The sequence below is a fragment of the Lonchura striata genome, chromosome 12 (assembly GCF_050655825.1).
Source record: "Lonchura striata isolate lonStrDom1 chromosome 12, ASM5065582v1, whole genome shotgun sequence".
In the NCBI taxonomy this organism is placed as follows: Eukaryota; Metazoa; Chordata; class Aves; order Passeriformes; family Estrildidae; genus Lonchura; species Lonchura striata.
In genome coordinates, this window is record NC_140714.1 from 23,372,206 (window position 1) to 23,396,065 (window position 23,860).

The 23,860-nt window shown below is 47.0% G+C and overlaps 1 protein-coding gene across 3 annotated transcripts; it reads right to left on the minus strand.

Annotated features, from left to right (window-relative positions):
* Positions 1-1,604: 1,604 nt before the first annotated feature.
* LOC110479432 (uncharacterized) lies at positions 1,605-22,284 on the minus strand. 3 transcript variants are annotated; one of them, XM_085590857.1, is made up of 3 exons: positions 21,647-22,284; positions 10,799-10,972; positions 1,605-9,396 (listed from the first exon to the last, which is right to left on the minus strand). In XM_085590857.1, the coding sequence occupies exons 1-3, from the start codon at positions 22,169-22,171 to the stop codon at positions 9,259-9,261; spliced, it is 837 nt and encodes a 278-aa protein (XP_085446983.1). In that variant the 5' UTR covers positions 22,172-22,284; the 3' UTR covers positions 1,605-9,258. The 3 variants fall into 3 exon arrangements, with proteins under 3 accessions (XP_085446983.1, XP_085446984.1, XP_085446985.1); XM_085590858.1 differs by lacking the exons at positions 1,605-9,396; positions 10,799-10,972 and adding exons at positions 11,507-16,022; positions 16,575-16,673 and having other exon boundaries at positions 21,647-22,241; XM_085590859.1 differs by lacking the exons at positions 1,605-9,396; positions 10,799-10,972 and adding an exon at positions 11,507-16,022 and having other exon boundaries at positions 21,647-22,280.
* Between the last annotated feature and the right edge of the window lie 1,576 nt (positions 22,285-23,860).

Consider the following 23,860-nt stretch of genomic DNA (forward strand, 5'->3'; position numbering starts at 1 on the left):
GCTCATCCAGACTTTTTTTTATTATTCATTTTTTGCACAGCTGCTTTGTGAGACTTTCCTGATTCCACCCCATAATGTGTTACTTGTTGCAAACACACTGAGGAATATGTGGTATTTACAAAAAAAATAATATTCCTTCATTATCACAACATGCACTTAGATGAACACTATTTTGGCTTTTTTTTTTTTTTTTGAAAGATATGACATTTCCTTTACATGTTTATTAATGGACACAAAGGTGAAAAGATGAACTGTCAAACCAGATTATTCATTGCCAAAGAAAGGTCTTAAACACCATGGATCTCATCCAGAAAACATGACACAGTCTTCCAGGCAGTGCAAGAACCAGAGAGCTGTGGATGCTGTTAACAGAAGGTTCCAAAGCGCTGTTAAAAGAAGGTTCCAAAGCCATTAGGATCTTCCCAAGGCTACAGGGAGGTGCAGCAGCAAGAGCACGTGTGGAGGGAAGGGAGCTGGGCTGCAAAACTGGACGTGGATGGGCATTCTTGCTGCCTGTGGCCAGCCGGGCTCGGCCCTGAAGCCCTGCAGGAGCCTTTTGGTGCCAAAACCTGCTGGGAACCAGGGGCTGGCCATGGGAAAAGCTGAGCTCTGGCAGCTGCTCCAGCACGGGAGCAGTGGGAGGGGAGGAGGAGGAGGCAGAGCTGTGCTGGACACTGGACACCACAGGGCTGGGCACTGGGCACTGCAGAGCAGGATACTGCAGGAACACTGGGCACGGAGAGCTGGGCACTGAGACACGGGCACTGGGCACTGCAGGAACCCTGGGCATTGTGAGCTGTGCCCTGGGCACTGAGAGCTGGGCACTGGGCACTCTGAGAGCAGCACCCTGAGCAGTTCCTGGCTGGCCAGGCTGGCTGGGTGACGTGCCCAGCACGTGTGGCTGGGTGGGGACCAGCCTGGACAACAAGGGTGGTGTCCATTCCCCGGCCATGGCAGGGAGGAGTCCTGCAGCCCTGTGTGGAAGGGGTAACAAATAGCATGAGGAAATCATGTGGAGAGGAGGGGAAGCAAACTCATGTCCATGGCAGGAAGGAGAGAAAGGGTGGAGAAAGTGGAATGATGTGGAGGAGGGCACAGAAAGACATGGGTCCACTTTATGTGGTGATGAAGTCTGACCTTGGGCTGGAGCACATTTACAAGTCTGACAATCAAAAGAAGACATTTTGAGACTGTGACTAGATTAATATCTCTATATAACTATAATTAAAGTGAGAGAACTCAAACCCTGTCTTTTTCCAAAACAAAACTTCCCTTTTACATCTATTCAAAGATTTGAGATGCACTTTTACAAGGCTGATGTCAAATGTCAATAGAAATGCACGAGGCCATGGTGATATCATGGTGTGAGAGAGTCACGAGCAAAGCATGTAAACTTTATGAAATATTGTCATTTTTTTTCCCTTCCGTTTTAGCCATTGCCTAAACTAGAACCATAAAATTCATCTTAAAATAGCACTGCTGGTTAAAAAAAAAAAAAAAAAAAAAAAGGAAAAGTACTGAACTGGATTTTGTTTTCCAGCCAAATTTGTCCAAACAGTGTGCTAATAGGAGAGTTTTGGGGCAATTCTGGGAACCCTATGAAAGTGGATTGTATTGCAGATATCAGAGGTCTTATCAATAATCTCCTGTCTCCTTGCAAAGCTGGGAACCTTTCCCTATCTACCTGTGCAGAGATAAATATTATGTCCAGATGAAGGGCAAAATAGTCTTGCATTCAACATTTAGTTTTAAAGGATGTAAATAGCATTAATTGATTTGTCAAAAATGCCTTTGTGGGAAATACTTGACTGGTTTGACTCTTGGTTTTGGAGAGGTTGCCTGTGCAGACATTTCCAGCACGTCTGGAGTCACAGGCCTGGTGTCTTCAGCCATGCAGTCACAGCTCCCAAACAGTGGCTGTGGGGTGAGGTTTGGAACAGCAGCGAGCTCTGGGATGGAGCAGGGTGTGGTAGGACAAGAGGGAAATCAAGGGCCTTTCAATACATCTGATACAGCTTAAAGAAAGGAGATGCTAAAGTATGTTAGTGAAGGGGAAACTGCAGAATTCAAGGTTAAATGAGAACAGCTAAACATAATTAGAATTAAAAGGGATGAAGGAAGGATGATAGACAGTGAGATGTCAGGGAGACGCTGTTGGAAGGGAAAACAGAGCAGTGTGCTCCTGGAGACATGAGGAAAACCAGTCAGCTTGTATTTCCTGGGAGAACAGGGGAGCCAGGAGAGAGCCACAAGTGAGAAATTGCATCAGATGGAGTTGCAGATACATTTATTCAGATGCAGCTGGATCTTACAGCTGTGTAGTTGGAAAGGTAATGGTACAGAGGTAGAGAGAATGAATTTTCTGCTGTGTTAAAAGCTCCAGGGGGATAAAAAGCAGTGAAATTCAGTTAGTAGGCCAGAGTCTGGGAGGACAGGATAGACTGGACTGAAATGAAGCTTGAAAGCAAATGAACAATTTTCAAATTGAGAAAAGGACAGGGAGGAGAGGTCTGCAAACAGAGGAGGAGAGGAAAACTAATTGAATTATCTGGACTAGCAGTGAGCAAAAAACACTGCACATCACAATTCGCACAGCTGAGGTGAGGAAGAGCAGTGCTAAGAGCAGAATATTGCAGATTAACCATTTCAGGATGCCTGAGTCAAACAGGAGCTGAGCCCAGCTGAAGGAGTGAGGAGATGCCAATGTGAGGAACTGGTTGGGCTGTCACTCCAGAACCTGAGAGCGCCAAGAGTGTGTGGGAATCTGGGAGGAGCAGGAAGAGCCTTGGATCAAGCATGGAGGGGATGGGGAGAGGCTGGGCAGGAGCAGGGGCTCAGAATCAGCAGGAACAGGAGGGATCCCCAACCATTTGGCCCATGTCAGCTCCCGACCCAGACAGCTCAGAGAAAGGAAGGTGCTGGAAGAGGAGGAGAGCACAGGTGAGGTGCTGAGACCTGGAGGATGGGCTGGCGCCGGGAGAGCACACGGAGCCCATGAAGGGCCGGGAGAAGAGACAAAAGGAGGAGGGTGGCACCGGAGGGCTGGGGCAGAGGGGTGGGACCCCGGCAGGACAGGGACACGACCCAGAGCCGGCAGAGGAAGGGATGAGGAGCACGGTGGGGAGAGGATAGGCTTGGCACGGAAAATGGGAGGGCCCGAAGCAGATAAGCGTGCCGGAGCTGGAGGGACAGAGGGTGAGGTCAGGGGCGGCGGACGGGCGCGGGTACCGAAGCACAGAACAGGAGCAGCTCCTGCCCGCGGCTTCAGGTACAGCTCTGGCTGCCTGTGAGCAGCAGTGAGTGATTACAGAATCAGGCTGCTGCTATTTTGGCCCTGTGACTTCAGATGCTGTAATCTGAGGCTGCCGTGAGCTTAACCTTGCAGCAAGGATAACTCTTGAGGCATAGGGATGCTTTTGAGGGAGACACGTCAGAAAGCTTTTCCCCAAGCTGCGTTTGTAATCCTGCCACTCCTCTCATCAATCACCAGGCGAGCACAAAACCGGCGGTGTGCTTCCTGCTGGAGTGTTGTGAATTTTCAAAGGCAAAGTGCACTATTGTTTGATAGCCAATTATTCACTGGCATTGATAAACAGGCTCTGCCCGCGATTACCGATGCAATTACTCACTCTCCTAATTTAGACACAAGGAAAAATTAATTCAAGCTTCCAGTTGATCATTTATATTTTTGGCTTTTGTAATACACATCACAGCACGGTGAAAACAACTCCACCATAAAGGAAACTGATCTGTCCAAATTGATAAGGTGTTTTACTCCCATTCTGTCACTAAGGGAGGCATGACTGAGTCCAGGCTGAAGGGCTGTGGCTCAAGGTGGGTTTTTTATGCTTTGGAGACATTAAAAAAATTAAAATAATTTTGTTAAACCTTAAATTAAAAACAGATGGGAGGGATGTTACTACAATCAGATGAAATTCCATGTACAGCTAAGCAAACAAATAAAGCAGTAGGATGTTTAAGTGGTTTGACCTCATCCTGCCCCCAGGCCACCCTTCAAGGGCTGATGGACCCAACTCCAGCCAGCAGACATCCAAGATGTTCAGGGGAGGCTGGTGGGGAGAAACCAGAGTGTTGGCAACGCAGCTGGAAGTGGAACTGGCAGAGGCACATAAAGCTGTTAACAGGCTCAGTAATGGTGAATTGCAACCATCTACTTATTCCTTCTATGAGATGGGAAGGTATCCACATCCCACAGGAGCAGGGAAATTATTTTATTAATTTTCTGGTTGTTATTAAAGTTCCTGCACAGGTCACAAAGGGCACAAGGATATTGTAGCCACTCTGAGCACCTGGGAAGGACCAGCGCCCGGGAAGTGCCTTCTCCAGCTCCTCCGTGGCCATGCTGTGGTTTCACTTTCCTGGCTGCTGGCAAGGGTTCAGCCGCCGGGGAGAGGAGCAGGAGGAGCCTTTCTTTGGAAGGCGGCTGGCAGCACATCCCTGCCCAGCTGCGTGCGAGGTGGAGCCTCTGCCCGAGGTGAGAAGGCGAGGGGCAGGCGATGCCTGCTGCTCCCCGGCAGCAGCCTCTGCCTCTGCAGCGAGCACGCATCGCTGCGCTTCCCTGTGCCAGCTCCGGCCTTGCTTGTCCCAGGTGCTGTCACGGCAGAGAGCTCTCCTGCCCGGGTGCAGGGCACAGCCTGAGCGGCCCCAGGTGGGTTTTTTCACTCGGCTCTCCCCCGGGAAGTGCCCATGCCAGGCAGCATTCCCAGAGGAATGCCAGCACTTTCTCCAGCCTTGTGAGCAGATGGGGAGAAGCACAGACAAGGCTGTGGCACCTCTGCTTCTCAAAGCACGCTTGAGGCAGATAACTGGGTGTAAAACTGAAAGGCAGCAAAACATCGTCACCTCCCAGCATCTGTCCCAAGTGACAGCGTGGGAGCTTGGAGCGTTCAGCCCAGGCTGGGCACAAGATTGGCTCAGTCATGAGCATCAGAAGATTGTTTCACTTGGTGACCAGAGCTGGGCCTTCACTCACTGTGCTCCAGGGCAGAGATGTGTGGTGGGCAGCACTCACACTGCTTGGTGGCAGCCTGGCAGGTGCACTGCCCACCGTGGGCTCTGCAGGGGCTGGAGGTGCTGCTGCCCCTGCCCAGCTCTGCTGGGGGCCCAGGCTCTGTCCCCTGGCTGCCAGCATGGCTCTGCCCATCTTTGGGACACCTGAAGCTCCTGGGAGCAGTGTAAGAGCCAGGCAAGCTGAGCTCCCCTGCCTCTTCAGGAGGCACTCCTGCTCCTGTGCCCGAGCCATGCAGGTGGGCTGGGCAGAAGAGGACACTGTTCTGGGAATGTGCTGTGGCACATTCCCCCCTGCAGGGGCTGGGAGCGGGCACAGTGCTGCTCACAGGAGCTGCTGGCTGTGAGCTCTGTGTCTGCACATGGCACAGCGTAGGAAATACACACCAGAGGTGCAGACAGACACTGCAGCACCTTGAGATTCGCGGCCCTGGTTTGGCTTCAGGTGTGTCCAGTCACAAACACTGACCATGATGTTGTAACTGGGCTGATGAGAAAGAAAAAAGAAAACTGTCAGAGCTCATCTTATCTAAGACAATCATGCATGCTCAGGAACTGTGTAATTCAGTTGCTCTGCTTAGCCAAAATTTAAAGAGTTTCTAAAGTTTATTTCCTGTCTTTATAGCAACTGTCTGGCCCTTTATTTATTTTCACTGAAAACTACTAGTGTGCTAAAAATAATTTTTGGAGCAATTCTTGTGGCAGATTGTATAACAATCACAGGCTGAAGTCAGAACAGTTGGGAGGTGAAGGATGCCTCCTTGGGCAATCCCTTCTCATGAACTTTCATCATTTTTATTTTTTAAGCTTTGTGCTATAGCGTTCCGTGTCCCTCGCCACCGAGAAGAGCTGACGGCTCGCATTGTTGTTACCTTGAAAGGGCAGTTATCACAGCTAATCCACCCTCCAAGGTTTTTCCTCAGGATAATTATTGTTTTGGTGATTCATCTTGCAGACCCTGCCCTTCCTTATTCGCACAAAATATCCTACTCCCTGCAATATTTCTGGGTCAGGCTCGTGCCACACATGTGATTTCCTCTTGGGCATGCCAACAAGACAAGATAGATTTAAAGGTCAGCCAGCACCAGGCTGGCCACCCTTGGCACTGCCCCAGTGTCACCTGTGGGGACGTCGCCACGCGGGGAGGGTTTTGGGTTGGATGGGCACAGGGTGGTCAGGTAAAGGTGACTCGTGTGGGGTGGGGGGACAGTGCCTCTGTTGTTGTGCTGGAAAATTTCACAGCTCCAGTTTTCAGTGGAAAACATTATCACCAGCACATCCTGGCATGTCATTTGGCCTCATTTATTATCGTCAAGTGTTGGCTTAATGCTTATAGTGCATTTCTAAGGTACTTAGAGAGGGTTGTGGTTTTTCAAGGAAGCATAACTCATGGCAGACAGGGAAAGGAGAATCTTGAACGTTTTTGGCACCCAAATTTTACTGAACATGAAAAACATAACCTGGGCAGGCTTTAGCTTGATCTCTTCACGGCCCAGAGGCCACAGAGAAGGGAATATGCCCAGCGGGCAGGATTAACTCCAGGGAGAGTTGGGCTCTGCTATTCCTGCCAGCGTGCTTGTCCAGGTCTGTCCATACATCCTGCTTGGAGCAGGCACTTGGCTTGGGTTCCACCCAGCATACAGAAACAGGATGAAAGCCAGAGATGGCACCAAAAGGTGGGTCAGAAGCTTGGCTTGGGTTTGTTTGGGAGCTTTTTCCCCTGCTTTCACTTTGGTGTTTGCACTAGAGGGGTGGGCTCACAGCTCACAGCTTGTTTGGTTCTCCCTGATGGTGTGACACAGCCACAAAGAGGGAGCACTGACATAAGGAGCCAGGACAACTCCAGGTTGGATGGGATTGGATTGACCACCTTCACCTGGTGAACTGGCAGTGTTTGAAGGTCCCCAGGATAGTACAGGCACCGCTCCTGCTGTGACCCACAGGTCACACACAGGTGGAGCACGACACCCATCCCAAACACAGGAGGTCACTTTCAGTATTGAGCATACCCAGAGCTGACACACACCGAGGGAAACAGGTACCAGCCAGAGCAGGCTGGGAACAGAGTCTGAGCAGCTCTCCTGCAGCCACTGCCTGCCAGCAAATGCAGCCCCTGCCTGCCCTGCTGCCCAGAGGCAGCTCGTGGGCTCTTCATGGGCCAGGAGCAGCTCCTGGGGATGTTCCTGACTGATGTAACTGTTTTTAGCACCAAACTGATTTTATACATGATGGTAGTCTCACAACCTCTCCCTGTATGGTACATAGTTATGACCTGTTTCATGAGAAAAAACACAAAATGGAATATTCTAGTGGCTTTTACTTCAAAGAAGTAAACCGTGACCACACTGATTCATTTTGAAAACTCTCCCAGCAGCCTACACTTACATTTACAGTTTCTTTGGATGTGTAATATCAACAGCTCAGAAAACTGGGACTGTAGTGGCACAACAGATTCAATCTGCTGCTGCTCCCTTGAGTGTTAAATGCTTTGAGTTGACTTCACCATGTTTAAAATACTATTTTTAAAAAATTTTCTTTTCTTGGCACAAGAGTTCTGAAGCAACACTCCTGAGAGCAGCTACCTGGGCAGGGAAGGCTTCTTCCACTTACTGCCCAAAGTATAAAAATTGCTTTTATTTGGGTAAACAGTGCTGAAACACCAATGTTGTACAGGTACACCTTATAAAGATTTGCTTGGGATTTTATTATTGTACAAGAAAAATACCCAAACTACCCAAGCAATAACACATCCACTAAATATGGCCAGTAAATAATCTAAAAATATGAGAGAGGATTATATTCACCATGGTTTAGGCTGTAGAAAATATAGACTTGGTTTGGTTAGTTGCCTCATTTACAGGTAACCGTTTTCAAAATCCTGGGTTGGAATTGACTGAGTTTTGATGAAGCTCTCAAAAATGCATGTTAGAATAAGCCACCTGTGTACTTTCTGTTAGGTATCAAACCAACACTTCCAAAGCTTTGTATGGAGCTGTCACATGAATTTAATGTCCAAATCTGTGTTAAAAGCTTTGCTCACCAAAAGCAGAAATGTGGAAACTCAACAAATCACCTCTGTAAAAATGGCATTTGTGAGTTACATTCTCAGAAGACTAAAAATAGAGCTCCATCTGTTTGTTTTCCTTTATGAAGTGGCCAACTGTAACACTCCCTTACCAGCCCTAAAAAAGAATTTACATAAAAGACGGTGACGCAAACCCTTATCTCATGACTATGTCTCATTAGGTCATCAGTGGTGTGCAAGAAGTTACTTCACTTTTAAAGTGTCTTTGCCATCTTCCCTGGCTGTGGACCAACTCAAGAAAATATTTTGGGGCATTATCTACACAGCAACCTGTTACCTTAATAGTGCAAATGTGTCAGTGGAAGCTGCAGTAAAACCAGAGCTGTTGATCACCTGTAAGGTAGCACTGACACAGAAACCCTCCCACGGGCAGTCATTAACAGAGCTCAGAGCTGCCCTGGCCAAAGGGCAGCTGGGCTGTTCTCCAGGGAGAGCTCCACAGCTTCAAACTCTGCTAAGCAGAGCTTCTGGGCACCCAGATCTTTCAGCTCTATTTCATGTTGTGTTGTTTTATTTTATTGTGGGAAAAACACTTGTCATGGCTTATCTATCTGACAGTGAACATGTTTGGTGCTGGAAAATGAGCATCCAAATCCGTGCCTGGGCCTCCCCACCCTGACATGAAACAATTCTATCCCCATATCCCATCCATCCCTGCCCTCTGGCAGTGGAAGCCATTCCCTGTGTCCTGTCCCTCCATCCATTCTCCCCAGTCCCTTTCCAGCTCTCCTGGAGCCCTTTTAGGCCCTGGAAGGGCTCTGAGCTCTCCCTGGATCCTTCTCATCTTCAGGTGAGCACCCCCAGCTCCCCCATCCTGGCTCCAGGGCAGAGGTGCACATGAGATGTTTTGTTGTCATCTAGTCACAGAATTTTTTCTAAATCTAAAAGCAATGTTGGACTATTTTCTGTTGCAAATTTTGATGGAGAGAGCTGTGTTTGAATTGGAGAGGGATAGCACAACGATCAGCTCAGTGCTGCTCTCCACTGAGTGGAACACTGTTCAGCATTAAATCCACTGATCAGCACTTCTGACTTTTGATTTCTGGAGATTAATTCCTGAGCACTTGCACTCCCCACCAGTCACCCTAAAACCAATAAACAGAGTTCCAGAGCAGCTTAGATTTGGCTGCTGTCAGAGCTGCAGCTCAGTGGAGTCTGAAAATCCCTGGGATATCTCTCTGTGAGCCAACAGTGACATGGGCAGAGAAGGCAGAAGGCTTTGTGTACAGCTGTGCTGCATCTGGATCACAGGCTCTGAGTTTCACAAGAGCACAGTGCTGCTCCTAAAACCAAAAGAAAGAGGATAGAGGGAAACTGGGGATTGTTAGGGTGTCCTGTGCAGGGCCAGCAGGTGAACTCAGGATATTCTGTGATTTTTAGTTCCTACATTTTAAGAGCAGTTCAAAGGAAAGCTCATGTGTTGGCCCTGCTTGAAATACAACACTGAATGGGATTTGAAGGACAAGCAGTTTAGTGGGTATTTTTTCTTTAAGAAGGTAATCTTGGAATTTCTTGGCCCCATTTCAGAACTTCTGCAACACAATGGCGTTCACTGAGTCATGGCAATCCAGTGGGAACACAGGTTTGCCAGGACTGAAATGTGAAACAGAAAACAGGTATTTTATTAGGAGCAAAATTTCTATCACACACCTCAGAAATATACTTTAAATGCTTTGGAGAATTTTATATGGTCTAATTCACTTCACAATGAATAAACATCCTGGTTTATGGCAGGTGTCCTTGCCCATGGCAGGGGTGGAAAAAGGTGAGCTTTAAGGTCCTTTCCAACCCAAACATTTCTGGGATTCTGTGATATGGTAATAATTAACTCCTGTATCCATCAGTGTGCTAATAGCATCTTTCTCTTCATGGCTGGGCTAAGCAGACATTGCCAAGCTCCTCAAAGCAAACATTCTGAAAGCCACCAGTGCCCCAGCAAGGGCCAGCAGCCTCTGCCCTGAGTGGTCCAGGCTGGCACATGGCCCCTGGAAAAGTGCCCAGTGCATTTCTCATATCCACACCTTTCTGCTGCCCACTCAGTCAACAATAAACTTTTCCTAGAGTAGATTAAAAAAAAAATAAATCTATTAAAAGCTAATAATTATTCTAATAATTTTAAAATATTTTAATTTATATATGTTAATATAAATAAGAATACTTAATAATTAGTATCTTAGCTGAGTCTTCTCTTAATATGTTAATTAATGTAATGAGCTAATTGTACACTTTAATTCAATCAAGTGTTTGGCCAACACCCTCAGGCACAGGGTGGGATTCTTGGAGTCTCCTGTGCAAACCCAGGAGCAGGACTCAATAATCCATAGGGGTCCTGTCCAGCTTGGGATATTTAAGACTCTGTGAATTATTCTGAGTTCAAAATTAAATCCTGCCCTGAGATTAAGGGAAGGATTTCCCTTGACTCAGCTGAACCAAGGTTTGAACACGTCTGTTCCTGTCAAAGGACAACTCACCAGAGCTGCTCCTTGGCACTGCACCCACTTCAGCTCTTTGCACAGAAGTTTCACATATTTCATTGCACCTCTGTGTGACAGTCAGCTGGAACTTTTACCAGCCTTTAACAAGAATCCTATTTCCTGCCTTTGCATCCCTCAGATACTCGTGTACTCTGCTTACTTCACACTCCTTAGTTACTCTCAGGCCTCATGTTCCACCTATTTCACTTACCTGTAGGTTTTCCCACTGGTTTGATGAGGTTTGCTCTGGACTGAGGAAGAGCTGCAGTGCTGTCTGTGCATCCTGTTCCTCGCAGCACAGAGGTGACTGGGGCAGTGCTGGGCAGCTGATGAAGAACCCATCCTGAATTAGATCAGGCTCTGAGAACAGCCTCAGCCTTGCTCTCTGTAAAATAGACATTAAGGGAAGGCTCCAGCTGCTCTTTCCGCGTAAGTTCAGAGTTTTGTACCAGGACAATAGCTCCAGCAGGCACAATGTGAGTTGGGACACATTTACTGTTGCAAGAGTTGGGAAATTCAAATTATACCTCTCCTTTTCTTCCTTATCCCTCTTCATCTTAGGGAGCTACTGCAAAAGCCACTTCCAGCTGAGAATCTGGGTTAATGTGTGGCAGCATTTTGGGACACTGGCATTGATTGACCACTGGTTGCTCCTTTCCCTCCATTTACACAGAGTTGTTGGGAGTGCACTAAAGGCTGTGTAATACATAAGGTAAGGTACACGGAGTAGTAAACTCCCTCACAGAACTGGGACTTCCATGACTTGATCCCTTCCCTGCTTTTATGTTGTGCTGGGTTTAATTAACCAGCTCAACATCATCTGTATATAGTTTTAATGTCATAGGAATATTTTTTCAGAAACATTCTTCTATTTCAGAGAGCACATTTTCAGTCACCAAAAATACAGTCCTCAGTAGCATTATGTGGCTTGTAATAGCTTTATTTTGAAGATTGCTTTAATACAACAGGCTGGAAGAGAACAGTGTCTGATTTTCCAAAGCCTCTTCACTGGAGTGGTTTCAAGTGTCTGAAACAAACCAACCTGAAAATCCAATTCCACTACAACCAATAGAACAAATAAGAATAAATCTGATTTCTCATGTTGCAACAACACACACACTGATATGTGATGCCTCCAGTAGCTCCTGCCAGGACTCATCTTTCCAGAACTATGACATTAAATTCACAGCTTCAGCTTGGGGGCTGAAGACCACACCATGCTCTGATGGCTCTAGAATTGAGGGATATCTGCTCTTTTGGGAGGCTCAGGTAAAAGCAATAATCTTAGCTGAACTTGTCTCTTGACCAGTATATCTGAGACTTGTCATCCTCTTTTTCAATTGTTTTTGTTTTCCCCTTGCATATATATCAGGTATTTTAGAATTAGTCTTGTAAAGCAAAAACCTGTCTGCACCAATGAGAGTCCAGCTTGCTGCTTACCTGGGGACAGAGCAAGAAGGGCTTTTTTGGCATAAAGATGTCACAGAATATTTCAGGTTGGAAAAGGCCTTTTGATAGAATCCAACCATTAACCCAGCACTGCCAGTATCTACTATCCCATCCATCCCTGCCCTCTGGCAGTGGAAGCCATTCCCTGTGTCCTGTCCCTCCATCCATTCTTCCCAGTCCCTCTCCAGCTCTCCTGGAGCCCCTGTAGGTCCTGGAAGGGCTCTGAGCTGTCCCTGGAGCCTTCTCCTCTCCAGGTGAACATTCCCAGCTCTTCCAGCCTGGCTCCAGAGGGGCTCCCGCCCCAGGAACTGGTCCAATGGTCTGGACTCTCTCCAGCAGATCTACATCCCTCCTATATTGGAGATCCCCAAACTGGACACAGCAGAGGAAAACGCTTGTCTGCCATGCCCCAAATTCTCAACAGAAGAATTTTTAATGCCCCAAGTTCCCCGACCATGACCATGGCATGAGCACCCAGAGGCCCTCTGCAAGCACAGTTCATTAGCAGTGATCTCTCTCCCAGAAAAAGCCTAACAGGTCTCAGGTTCCACACTACAGGGGGAATTCAGAACACACCTTTCTGCATGGAAGTACACACACACAAATTGCTCTCCTGGGATGTGGATCTGGGCTGGGGCTGTGTATTTTATTTTTGGAGCAATACTGGAATGTTTCCAAGACCACCATGAGACAATCACTGCACTATGGGTGGTAAACAAGTCCCCACTGCTGCTGCAACCCTTCCTGCACTGCTTACTGTGCATTTTGTCACCACTGCCTGCATTACAAGGGTTCTTGTCATGCTGTCACCTTATCCATGCACCCCTCAGAATACACACATGGAAAAGGCAAACCAACCCTGAGCCCCACTGCGCAGATCCCATCCACTGGATGGAATCCAGACAGATCAGAGAAATAATCTGGTGAGACAAGACTGCTGAACCAGCTGCAGTAGGTAGCAATGATTTAAAATTTTTGTAAGCATACCACTTATATCTATAAAATGTTAGGTGTATTAAAGCTTTTAAGGCATTTGGTACTGCCAAATTCAAACTCACTGGTGTCTGAGCCTTACCTGTAGATAACTTACCAGCTGCAATTATGTTAAGACTCGTCAAGATTTCTACGCAGCAATTTATACTCATGGTCAGAAACCAGGTGTGGAATAAGCAGAGTTCCTGCACATTCAGCAGTAAATAGATGTTCCCCACCCAAGCACTGAAGTCTTGTACCAAAGATCTTAAACAAAAGTTAATACTAAAATAATTAACACTATAATTAGTGTTGGAATTATGCTGAAGACTAAATATGGCCTTGAGTTTATTTAAATGTGGGCACTGCTTTTTCCTTTAAAATTCACATCTTCATTTAGGAGAAAGTAAAGGCAATTCACCATCAGTTGCACAAAATGCTGTATTTTATTAACTAAATCCAAAAAGTACAGTTAAATTCACACAAAATGTCCAATATAAGCAATACCTAACATGTTTATAAGCTAGTTCTGTGTCTGGTTTGCAATTTAAATAGTGGCTGGTGTGAGCACAGCACATTAATGCTGCAAGGTGCTCAGAATTGACATCACAGTATCCCACAGAACAGTGCCCAGCCGGAGCCCTACCAGAACTACTGCTGTGGTGCACTGCAATTACATCACAAAACATGGACTGATTTTTAACAATTCCATGAGAAACCATGTCACCATTTTTAACTGGAAATTTCCTCCCTGCAGCACTGTAAATAATGCACTGAGAGCTTGTTCACTCTGAGTGCCATGCCTGGTGAGAAAGCACCAGCTTTCAGGGGATCTGGAATCTGATACTTTTGGGGAAGGAAAACTGGAGTTTTTCCACTTGAAATGCACCAAGCCAAAGGAAGGTGTATTTCAACTCCCTGTGAGCACACAGTACCAGTACCTTGATGTTCAGCTCACACCTCTACCCTAGCCTCAGGGGCCTCCAGCTTACTCTGGAAGGAGTGCCATCCCAGCACAGCCTCTTACTTACCACAGCCCAGTGTCCCCAAAGTGGCATGTGCAGCCCCAATGTCACCATGCTGCATTCCAGCCAGCATTCCTACACTTCCGTTTGGGACCAAATCTGCCAAGACACAGTTTTCATTAAGTCTCAGCAGCCTTAGAAATACCTTGTCCTTTCTCTCCACGTCCCAAAGCTGCAGAGGTTTGCAGGCTGGAGCCCAAAAGGTCCTGGTGTTATAATAAAGCCCTAAGAAAGGCAGCAGGTTGTATAGTTACCTCCTTGTGAGCAAAATCCCTGCCCTAAAACTATGCAACCTACTACCTCTTCCTAGGAGCCCCACGCTTCCTCTGTGCAGTTCTTCACTCTCTGCAGGACTTTAGCTCCCCAGCTGCTCTGCTCTTCTGCCCTGGCTGGGCACACATTCCAAGGTGACACTGTCAACACTGACAAACAGTGGCTCACTGCCTGTAACACTCACCAATGGCTCCATTTTCACTCTGCCTAAGCTGAGCTTCCCGTTCCAAAAAGCATTTATTTACGTGGGGTTTTTTTGTTACTACAGCAAGCTGCTTGCTGGGCATGCTAGCACAGAACCAGTTACAGACTGGGTACACCAAGCACAGCAGGATGAAAGAGAATGCAATAAACTTCAGAAGTCTTTTTACAGAAACAATACCACCTCAGAGAAAAGTTCTAGCTCTTGGATGCTCAAACTCCATAGCTTCACACCACCCCGAGAAAGGTGAGAGGTCAGTTTTGGCCAAAACTGGCCAACACTTAAATTTTGCATTGGATCTGGAAAAGCTGCAGAAAAACATGTAGACTTATTAATAAAGGGTCATTTTAAGTCTTCCCTCCAACTTCTACCAAGCAGTTGGGAGTCACAGAGTTTGAATGCATTATGGAAATTGGGGTGCCAGAAGAGTTTAAATCACAATGCACAAGCTTGAGCTCCCTGTATTTTACGTTCTCCTAATTGGCCTAAGAGTAACTTTCCTCTGTGGAGTGTTCTACCCTCTACCTAAGCATGGGCATTTTCCATTCCCAGCCAGCACTGTGCCACTCACCTTGAGAGAAAAGTTATGTTAAGTCAAGGATATCCTGTGGGGGTTGCACCATTCACACTGTCAGTCCTGTGCATTCTGGCACTGCTGCTTTCCAAGCCTGAATTCATCTCGTTTCGCTCAATGAATGTTTTTAGCCCAGGACTGGCTGCAAGGGAGTGCAGTTTGTTTTACTCCTCAGGGAAGGCAATAGATTGTATAGTTATCTCCTGAACAGGGTAAAATAACTACCCTACAACTATACAATCTACTACCTCACTCTGACAGAGAAGCAAGAGCTCAGTAGCCAACCTCCGTTTCATTCTGAAGGATGGTTGATCCAACAACCCAACAACTGGAATTTGTATTTGATTGCCCCACCATACACATACAGGAATAATCTATTCTTAACTTTTTAGTCATTAGGACAGAAAAACTAATGCAGAATGAAACCTAGGTTTTCCAAGAACTAGAAAAATCTAAATACAATTCCCATAGCTATTACACAAGTATTTTGTCCTGTTATAAGCACTGCAAATACAGAAGTTCAGCAAAATCTGACATTGAGCTTAAAACTGAGAAGCTTCCATTGTTGATTATCTGCTGCTTTAGGAAAGACAGTAGATTGTATAGTTATCTCCCAGTGGTGGGTATGACCCTAAAACTATACAACCTACTACCTCATCCCACAGTGCAGGCATCTTCAGAGCTGGGGCAGGATTGCTGCTTCAGTCAAGACAAGTCAGGCTAGCTGCAGACAGCATTTTTAACACTCACCATAGAAAAAGCCTTCCCCTTGCTCCCCCTAGTCACAGAAGGAAGTTATTTTTAAAAGAAGGTTTCCTAATTTCCAAATTTTACCAATTGCCTGGGTCTTAAGTAAGCAAGCTGTAGCAGTCTCATAGCAACTACAGTCATTAAACTTCTGTTGAATTACCAGTCATGTTCCACAGGTGTCACTTCTCACCTGAAATCAGAAGAAAAGTCTATCAGCAACACTGTAGGCAGACATATATTTATTTCTTCCTCTTTGGAACTTAAAAATAATGCAATCTAGGACCACAGCTATATGACTGACTTATACAGATCAGGGTGAGGCCCTAATATTTGTAAACCTGATTTAAAAAATATTATTACATATAGTGACCTTTTCACCTATTGCACCAATAGCTAAAAAAAAAAAAAAAACACAAAAAAAACCCCAAAACCCAAACAAACAAAAAATAAAAACCAACCCAAGCACTGTCCAAAATACTGCCCGGAGCTTTTTCTGCTAGTCTTAAATTATATTACACTTTGTGCACAGGAATTCTTTTATTAGAAATAAAACTCAGTAAGATTATGGGCTCTAGCCTGACATTTAGTTGTTAAACTGCCTTACCAAAAGGCCACTGAAAAGACGTTTTCCCATCAAAAAGAAGTCCGAGTTTCTCTAACTGCCCCTGATGTAACTTTAAAGCCAATTTCCACATTAACACAGCTCAACATTATCTTTGAATACTGAAATGAAAACACTTGCCAGACAGATGTATGACTCAGAGTTCCCTTTGTAGCAAGGACAGCTTGAGAACAGGACTGGAAAGAAAATGATTGTTTGTCCAGGTAGCGTATACAATAGCTGAAAACGTTTAGAGAAAAGCAGTTTTTAAAAAATTAAATACATTTTACTAGTACTTGATCCCAGTTGCAGCCTGCTGTTTTCAGCCCACTCTCCAAACAAAGCCTGCACAGAACAAGAGCACCCTCATGCCCGCTGGTGTCCTTGCCAAGCACACAGCGCGTGATCCCGTGCACTCACACAAAGGGATGACGTTATTCCTTGGACAGACACAAAATCAAATTACTTTCCAGCCCCCTCAGTGCCTTACTACAGAATCCTTTATACAAATAGTGATGACAAATTTGGGTGAATCAACCTTAAAATCTCACTTGTAACTGGTATAAATCCAGTTGCAACTTATAAATCCGTATGTGCTTTTGCTAACTTACACATTTACCAGAAAATAAACTTCAGCTTGGATACAAGTACTTGGTCCTGATGCCCAAAGCAGAAATAAATCACAACAGCTCTGAGCCAGAGTCAAACCTTTACAGAGCACTGGCTCCCATCACATCCTTTTAAATCAGTTCTGGCAGAGCTGACATTCAGCAGTGAAGCTGACATTGTTTTCAGCTCTCTGCTCCTGCATCCCAGCCTTCTGCAGCTGAACAGAATCCCTATGTATTCCCATTCTTCAGGGGGAGAGGTAGCCTGGCCTGGAGCTGAGCTGCACAGCACCAACTCTGCACCTTCAGCTGGACAGTGACCCCAGGAAATTAATGAAGTCCCATGTTCAATGTCTGAGGCTGATAGCTCTGTGGTGCATGGAAAATGTTTGAAGCACGTTGAAAACCTAGATCTGGGTGTTACACACCTGTTTAAATTTTATAAAGTGTAAGGCAATGCTTCTCCATTTCTTTTTAAAATTAAGCCTGAAAGACATAAGGATTACAATAAACCTAGAAATAGATCTGTTTCATTTCTCCACCTTTAGACAAAGCTTAGCTGCAAACCTAACCAACCTGACATGTATCAAACAACTTTTAATTTTAGTATTCTGCTCTACATTAATCCTCCATTTTGGGACATTTTTAATCTGTGGGTTATTTCTAACAGTCTTTCCAAGCTGCATCACCTAGGCTGCCATGTTTTTGGACAGGAGAGATCTGCCAGGTCCCCTTGGGGACCCCCGCTTCTCTCACACCATGCACCAGGGGGTTCTGGCACTCACAGCAGCAGGGAAGCCTGACAAATTATCCTGCTGGCACAGCCTCTACTGAGCTGGTGTTTTCTCATCCCCAGTGAATCCAGAGCTGCAGAAGCTCCCTGCTGCTGATGTCACCACGCTGCTGATGTCACAGCAGTGCAGCACAGGAGTTCAGGGTCATGAACCTGCAACGTACACTCTTTCAGCACAACACATTATGAGAAACAAGCCTTAACACAATCCCCGACTCATCTGCTTTCCCTGTTAAAAAAAGCCAGGTTCCCAAGGGCTGTTTTTCCTTCCAGCACGTGTTTAAAATCCCCAGAGCAGTGCAAGGGGACAAACTGACTCCAACCGTGGAGCTGGACAATCTCAGCAGCCCCAGGTCCCAGTGCTGCAGCTCTGGCTGCACAGCTCCCACCACATGATGGAGCTCCTGGATTTACACAACAGCTCCAACACCATTTCCTCAGTTTTATCCCTGGATTCCAGCAGCACTCCCTGCACTGAATCCACACTTCCTGAATCCTAGGAGCTTGCTGAGTGACCGTGTACTGCCTTCTCCAGCTGTGCCGAGCATCCCAAGCTACTGCCTCAGATGTGCCCATTTCATGGGGTTTTTATGCAACTGGAGTGCACAACAGGAAGAAAGGGAGCAGCACAATTAATATAATAAGATATCTAATATATAATAATTAATAAATATAATTAATATAAACTTAATTATTCCTGATACTGCTTCCTCTCACTGCACTCACCCACCCCTGCACTGCCTGTCGTCACATGCAACAGGCACATCTCAGCCCCTCTTCCCAAAACAAGCTCAGGAAAATCAGATAGTGATTGACACAAAAGTCTCAGCATAAACTAAAAGTGTTTCCTCATGCATATTCAGTTTTGTCTTAATAATGTGCTAATCTGAAGGTAACATCTCCTAGCTCAAGCCCAGGCACCTCTTTTTCCCCTACTCAGATCCAAAATTGAAACATTTAATACTTCCTTTTGCACCTGCCAGCACACTGAGCAGCAAGACACTGGAGCAAGAGTAAATCACACCAGAAAGCTGCTCTGAACTGGGAAATTGTACTGAAGAGAAAAGGAGAACAAGTAGTTCCAGCACATATAAATGCACAGATGCGCTCTTGGGCAGCACCACAGCCCACACACCCAGACAGGAATACGTGTCCACAATGATATTTTTTGGATTTTTTTACACAATATTAAGATTAATAGCACTGACTGCTACCAATAATGCCTTTATCTACTGCCTCAATTGGAAATACAGGGGTTTTTTTCCCAAAAATCTCTACCCAACTTGCATGTAATTAATACAGAGCACTCTGGCTTTAAGTAATTATCACAGGATATTACACTTGTGCTACATTTTCAATTAGTGTGCTTGGTTTTAATTTATTTTTCTAACCATGTAGTTATAGATGGAATATAATGGAATATAAATATCCAGAAACGGTGGCCTGAGAGAAACGGGAAGTCACCACTGCCCACTCAAGCACAGAATGAAGCCTATCTCCTGTGGAAAAGTAAAGTCTGTGAGCACAATTCATGATTTCTGCTATGAACACAGAACACAAATCCTGGTATCTCTCCCCACACACACGTGATTTTACAGCAATAGTACTAATCTCTCTGCATCCAAGTGGTGCATGTGCCACAGCGCTGCACAGTGCTGCTAGAAACCTCAGGAAGGCCTGAGAATGACGACACCAAAATGGTCACATTTTCTAGTCCTCTTTGAGTACTCCTCTCCAGAACACAGAGAGAGATCTTTATAAATAAATAAATGTACACTTCAGTCTCTAACATTACAAAGCCCTCAATGCCCTTCTCAAAAGAAATCATCAGTTTGGTTATCTTGCCCTGCTTTAAACATAAATGTGTGTGTGCGCATATAGATACATATATATATATGAAATACACAACTGTGTATTTATTCACTAGATTTATGTCTCCTAGAACATTCTAGGAGCAAGTAGGCTTCTTCTGCAAAAAGTTTACATATTATAACAATTACACAAATTCAGCAAGAAAGTTAGTGCACAAAAAATATTTCAAGATTACTGTGTTACGTTATTAACTGGCAATATAAACAGACATCTTCTACCCTAAGTCCTGGGAGCCTTTCGCTATTTGCAAATGAACTGATGTCTTCCACCACTAAAAACAGAGGACAATACAGAAGACAATTATCAAAAGGAAAGTGAAGATACAGCTCATTGCAGTGGGAGGACAAAGCAAGAGAACTCATGTTTTATCTAAACTTCCTTTTGACTAAGGAAGCACTAAATCTCCAGTATTAGCATGCAAAATAATTTCTTAGCATGACCTATGTGATCTGAGATTGCACATAAGATACACAGAGTACAACCTGGGAAAAACTCAGTGAAAAAAATCACAGCCAGCAATTTTCTATTAGAAATATCACAATAAAGCTATTTACTAGGTTCCTCTTCATGAAACTATCATAGGGCAAAAAAGTCTTCAAAAACATTATTGCACGTTGACTGCAGCAAGTTTTAACCACTTTCTTGGACTATTTAACACCTGAGTGTTGCCATAAACTGAACTGGTAAAATTTGACAACAGAAGCCACAGCAGCAAGTAACTGCTTGGTAAGGCTCCTGGCAGCTGGCGATGCTTGATGATGCCCTGTTTCTTAAATATTATTTAACTTATTGCTTTTGAAGGGACAGATTGATTTTCTCAAAAATTCTCTGATGGATTCAATTTGCCCCACTGCTGCTACTGAGCATGGTTCCTGTGTACAATTTGAATGGGAGCAATTTTTCCCTGACAATTAAGCACTTCGGTCACAAAACTGCCCATGCAGAGCAGTACAGATTGAGAGCACCATCAACAAGGTGGGACAGGCACATCACTAAACAAGGATTATCCCAACCTTGATCATCAGGTTGAGTTTTCACTCCTGAAATAAATCACAGAATTGTTAAGGTCGGAAGGGACCTCTGGAAATCATCCAGTCCAACCCCCTGCCAAGGCGGGGTCACTCAGAGCAGAATACATCCAAGTGGGTTTGGAATGTCTCCGGAGAGGAGTCTGGAGAGGTCTCCACACCCTCCCTGGGCAGCCTCTTTCAGTATTCTGCCACTATCATGGAAAGCTGTAATATAAACGCATAAAAACACTATTTGATGGGGTAACACTTTCATCTAAAACTGACTGAGCCATGCCAGAATAAAGTCACCAGCTGTGGCATGCCAGGACTGGACCCTGCTCTGTGCCACTGCCAGCCCTGAAAGAGAACCACATGTGCCGATTCCTGAGCTGGCCAGGGGGCTGAGCTGCCCACGCCAAAGGCGAGAGCCACTCCTGCAACGCCCAGAGGCCAGCCAGAGCTCTGGGCAGAAGCTGCAGGTACGTGTTCCACCAGGGCACCTCTGCTGCACCAGGGCGCTGCTGCTCAGGTGTGCAGCCAGCCCCGCCAGGCCGTGACGGCCCCGGCGGCGATGTGCCCGTGTCACCCCGCACGCCGCCGGGCAGGGCCGCGCTCCCGACCCGCTCCAGAACGAGCCGCCCGCGGGGAACCGGCGGGAGCGGCGGGCCCGGGAGGGCGCAGCCCCACGCCAGGTAATGGTGCTCGCCATAAACGACAGCCCCGAGCAGCCGCCGAGCCCCCTGACAGGGGCTGGGCCGCCAAGGCACTTCCACCTACTTCCTAAGGGATTTTCTTCACCTTTCGCCCCTCGGTCCGAGCTCTGCCCCCGCTGCCGCCCTCTCGGTGCCGGGCAGGGCCGAGCCCCCCCCCAGCCCCGGCACCAGGGGGGCTCCCCCGGCCAAGGTCCCCCCGGCCCCGGCAGTGACGTACCTGGCGCCGACGGCTCCCGGGGGCGGCACTTCCGGACCTTCCCGTGAGCCTGGAGGAGAGCGAGGGAGAACGAGGGGAAAAGGCATCGATGAGGGGAATAAGGACAATGAACCGGGCCCGCGGCAAAGGCGGCGGAGAGGCTGGGCCGAGGCCCCGCACCCGCCCGTACGGGCCCTTCGGCTCAGTCCCTCCGCCTCCACCCTCCCCCCGGCGCGCCCCGACCCCGCGACCGCTCCCGCGGCCGCTCCCGCGCCCCCCGCCGCCGCTCGCCGCCGCCGCCCGGCGCCGCCCGGCGCCGCCGTCCCGGTACTTGCGGGACCCGGATGAAATCGCGGCCGCTGCGGCCGTCGCTCCCGCGGCACCACGGGAAGGGCGCCGCGCCCCGCCCGCCGCAGCCGCCGCCCGCCCGTCCATCACCCACCGCTTCCCGCACCCATTGGCTGTGGGGCCGCGAGGTCCCGCCCCCGCGCAGAACTGTAACTCTTCATTGGTCAGCAATTTACAGGACTCCGCCCCCTCCGCCATTTATTTCGGGCGCGTTCCACAGCGGTCCCGTAATGGCGCCCCCGGCGGCCGCGGGCCGCGCCCGCCTTTCCCCGCCTCCCCCTCGGCCCTGCCCTGCCAGGCGTAGGACGGCGCCGCCCGGTCCTGCCCTACCCTTCCCTTCCCTGCCTGCCCTGCCCCGCCCTGCCCGCCCTGCCCTGCTGGGGGTGAACCGCCCTGGCCGTGTGTGCCCTGCGGCCCGGCCCGCGCCCCTCGGGCGTTGGGGGCGGTATTAGCACCACTACAGGGCTCAGGGGCTTTGGCCTGTCCGGGGCCCATCGCACAGAATCGTGGAATCCTCAGGGGTGAAAGAGCCCTTTAATGTCACCCAGCGCTGACTCTTCGACCACTAAAGCACCCAGCGCCACACCGGACACCTTTGGCACACCTCCAGGGATGGTGACTCCACCACTGCGCTGAGCAGCCCCTCCAATGCCCAACCACCTGAACAACGAAAACGTTTTTCTAATATCTAATCTGAATCTCCTGTCTCAGGTCAAAGCCATTTCCTGTGATCCTCTCACTGCAGGCACAACACCACCTCACTAGGGTCCAAGTAACCTTTTCTGGTTGTATTCCTGATTGATTTTTGTAGCCTTTGGGGATGCAGAGGGTCTGCAGGGAGCATCAGAGCCTTTCAGAGGAGAAGTCCTTCAGCTCCTTAGTGTGTCTGCAACATCACACTCATCAGGACTCATACAAGCTCAGAAAGTGAAATGCTATGTTTAAAATCAAACTTCAAACATAGCATTCATTTTCCATGTCTCTTAATTTTCACAAGATTTTTGGGATAGGTCTTGATTCTAATAAATAAAAGTATTGGCTATAATATTCAATCTAATATTTGTAATTATATATAACTATATATATAATAATATTCCATGTCAAATATTGAAGTAAACAAAACTGTGTGAATGCATAATGTATTCTTGCCAGAATTTTTTTGAGAAAATTTTTAAATAATTAATTTTGTCAGTTCTTAACAAAGTTTTTAAAGTTTATAGAGGTGGAATTAAGAAGTTTTTGTGTATGTGGTGTCCTGCTTCACTTCAAAAGCAGTAATTTTTATCCCAGATTCAGAAAGTGTGCCTTGGTGGTGGTCATGACAGCAATGAACAGATTAAACAATGACCCAGCTACTGACTGGGTAAGGCAGATGTTTTGCATGTTGAACAAACTAAATCACGATGCTTTGACAGCTAAAATGCAGTTTTTAATCCTGTGGAGATAAAACTTGAAGAAGTAAATCCTCCTGGTGCTGTACTGCGCGTTATCTGTAATGTCGAGTGTGTTTTGCCTGTTTTTCTGAGCGCAGGGCGAGGAGCGGCGAGGAGCTGCGCGGAGCCGCGGGCGCAGCAAGCAGCGCTGGCGGCTGCTCTTCCCCGGAGCTCACGAGATGGGCCGGGAGCGCTCCGAGCTCTGCGGTACCGCCCACAGCCGTGCTCGCTCGGACACCGCTCGGAACCTCGCTGGCTCGCCGGCACAATTGACTAGAAGTCATTATCGCAGGGTATTTTCCAGGAGTGCTGCTCTGAAATGTGAATTTTAAGGAATTTAGAGATTTTAGAGGAGCTAAGATTTCAGTTAGCGATAAGCCTCACTAGAGTTAATTAAAATAAATGAGTAGGCCTTGATGAAGTTAAGAGTTAGTAGTTAACTAATAATTGATTG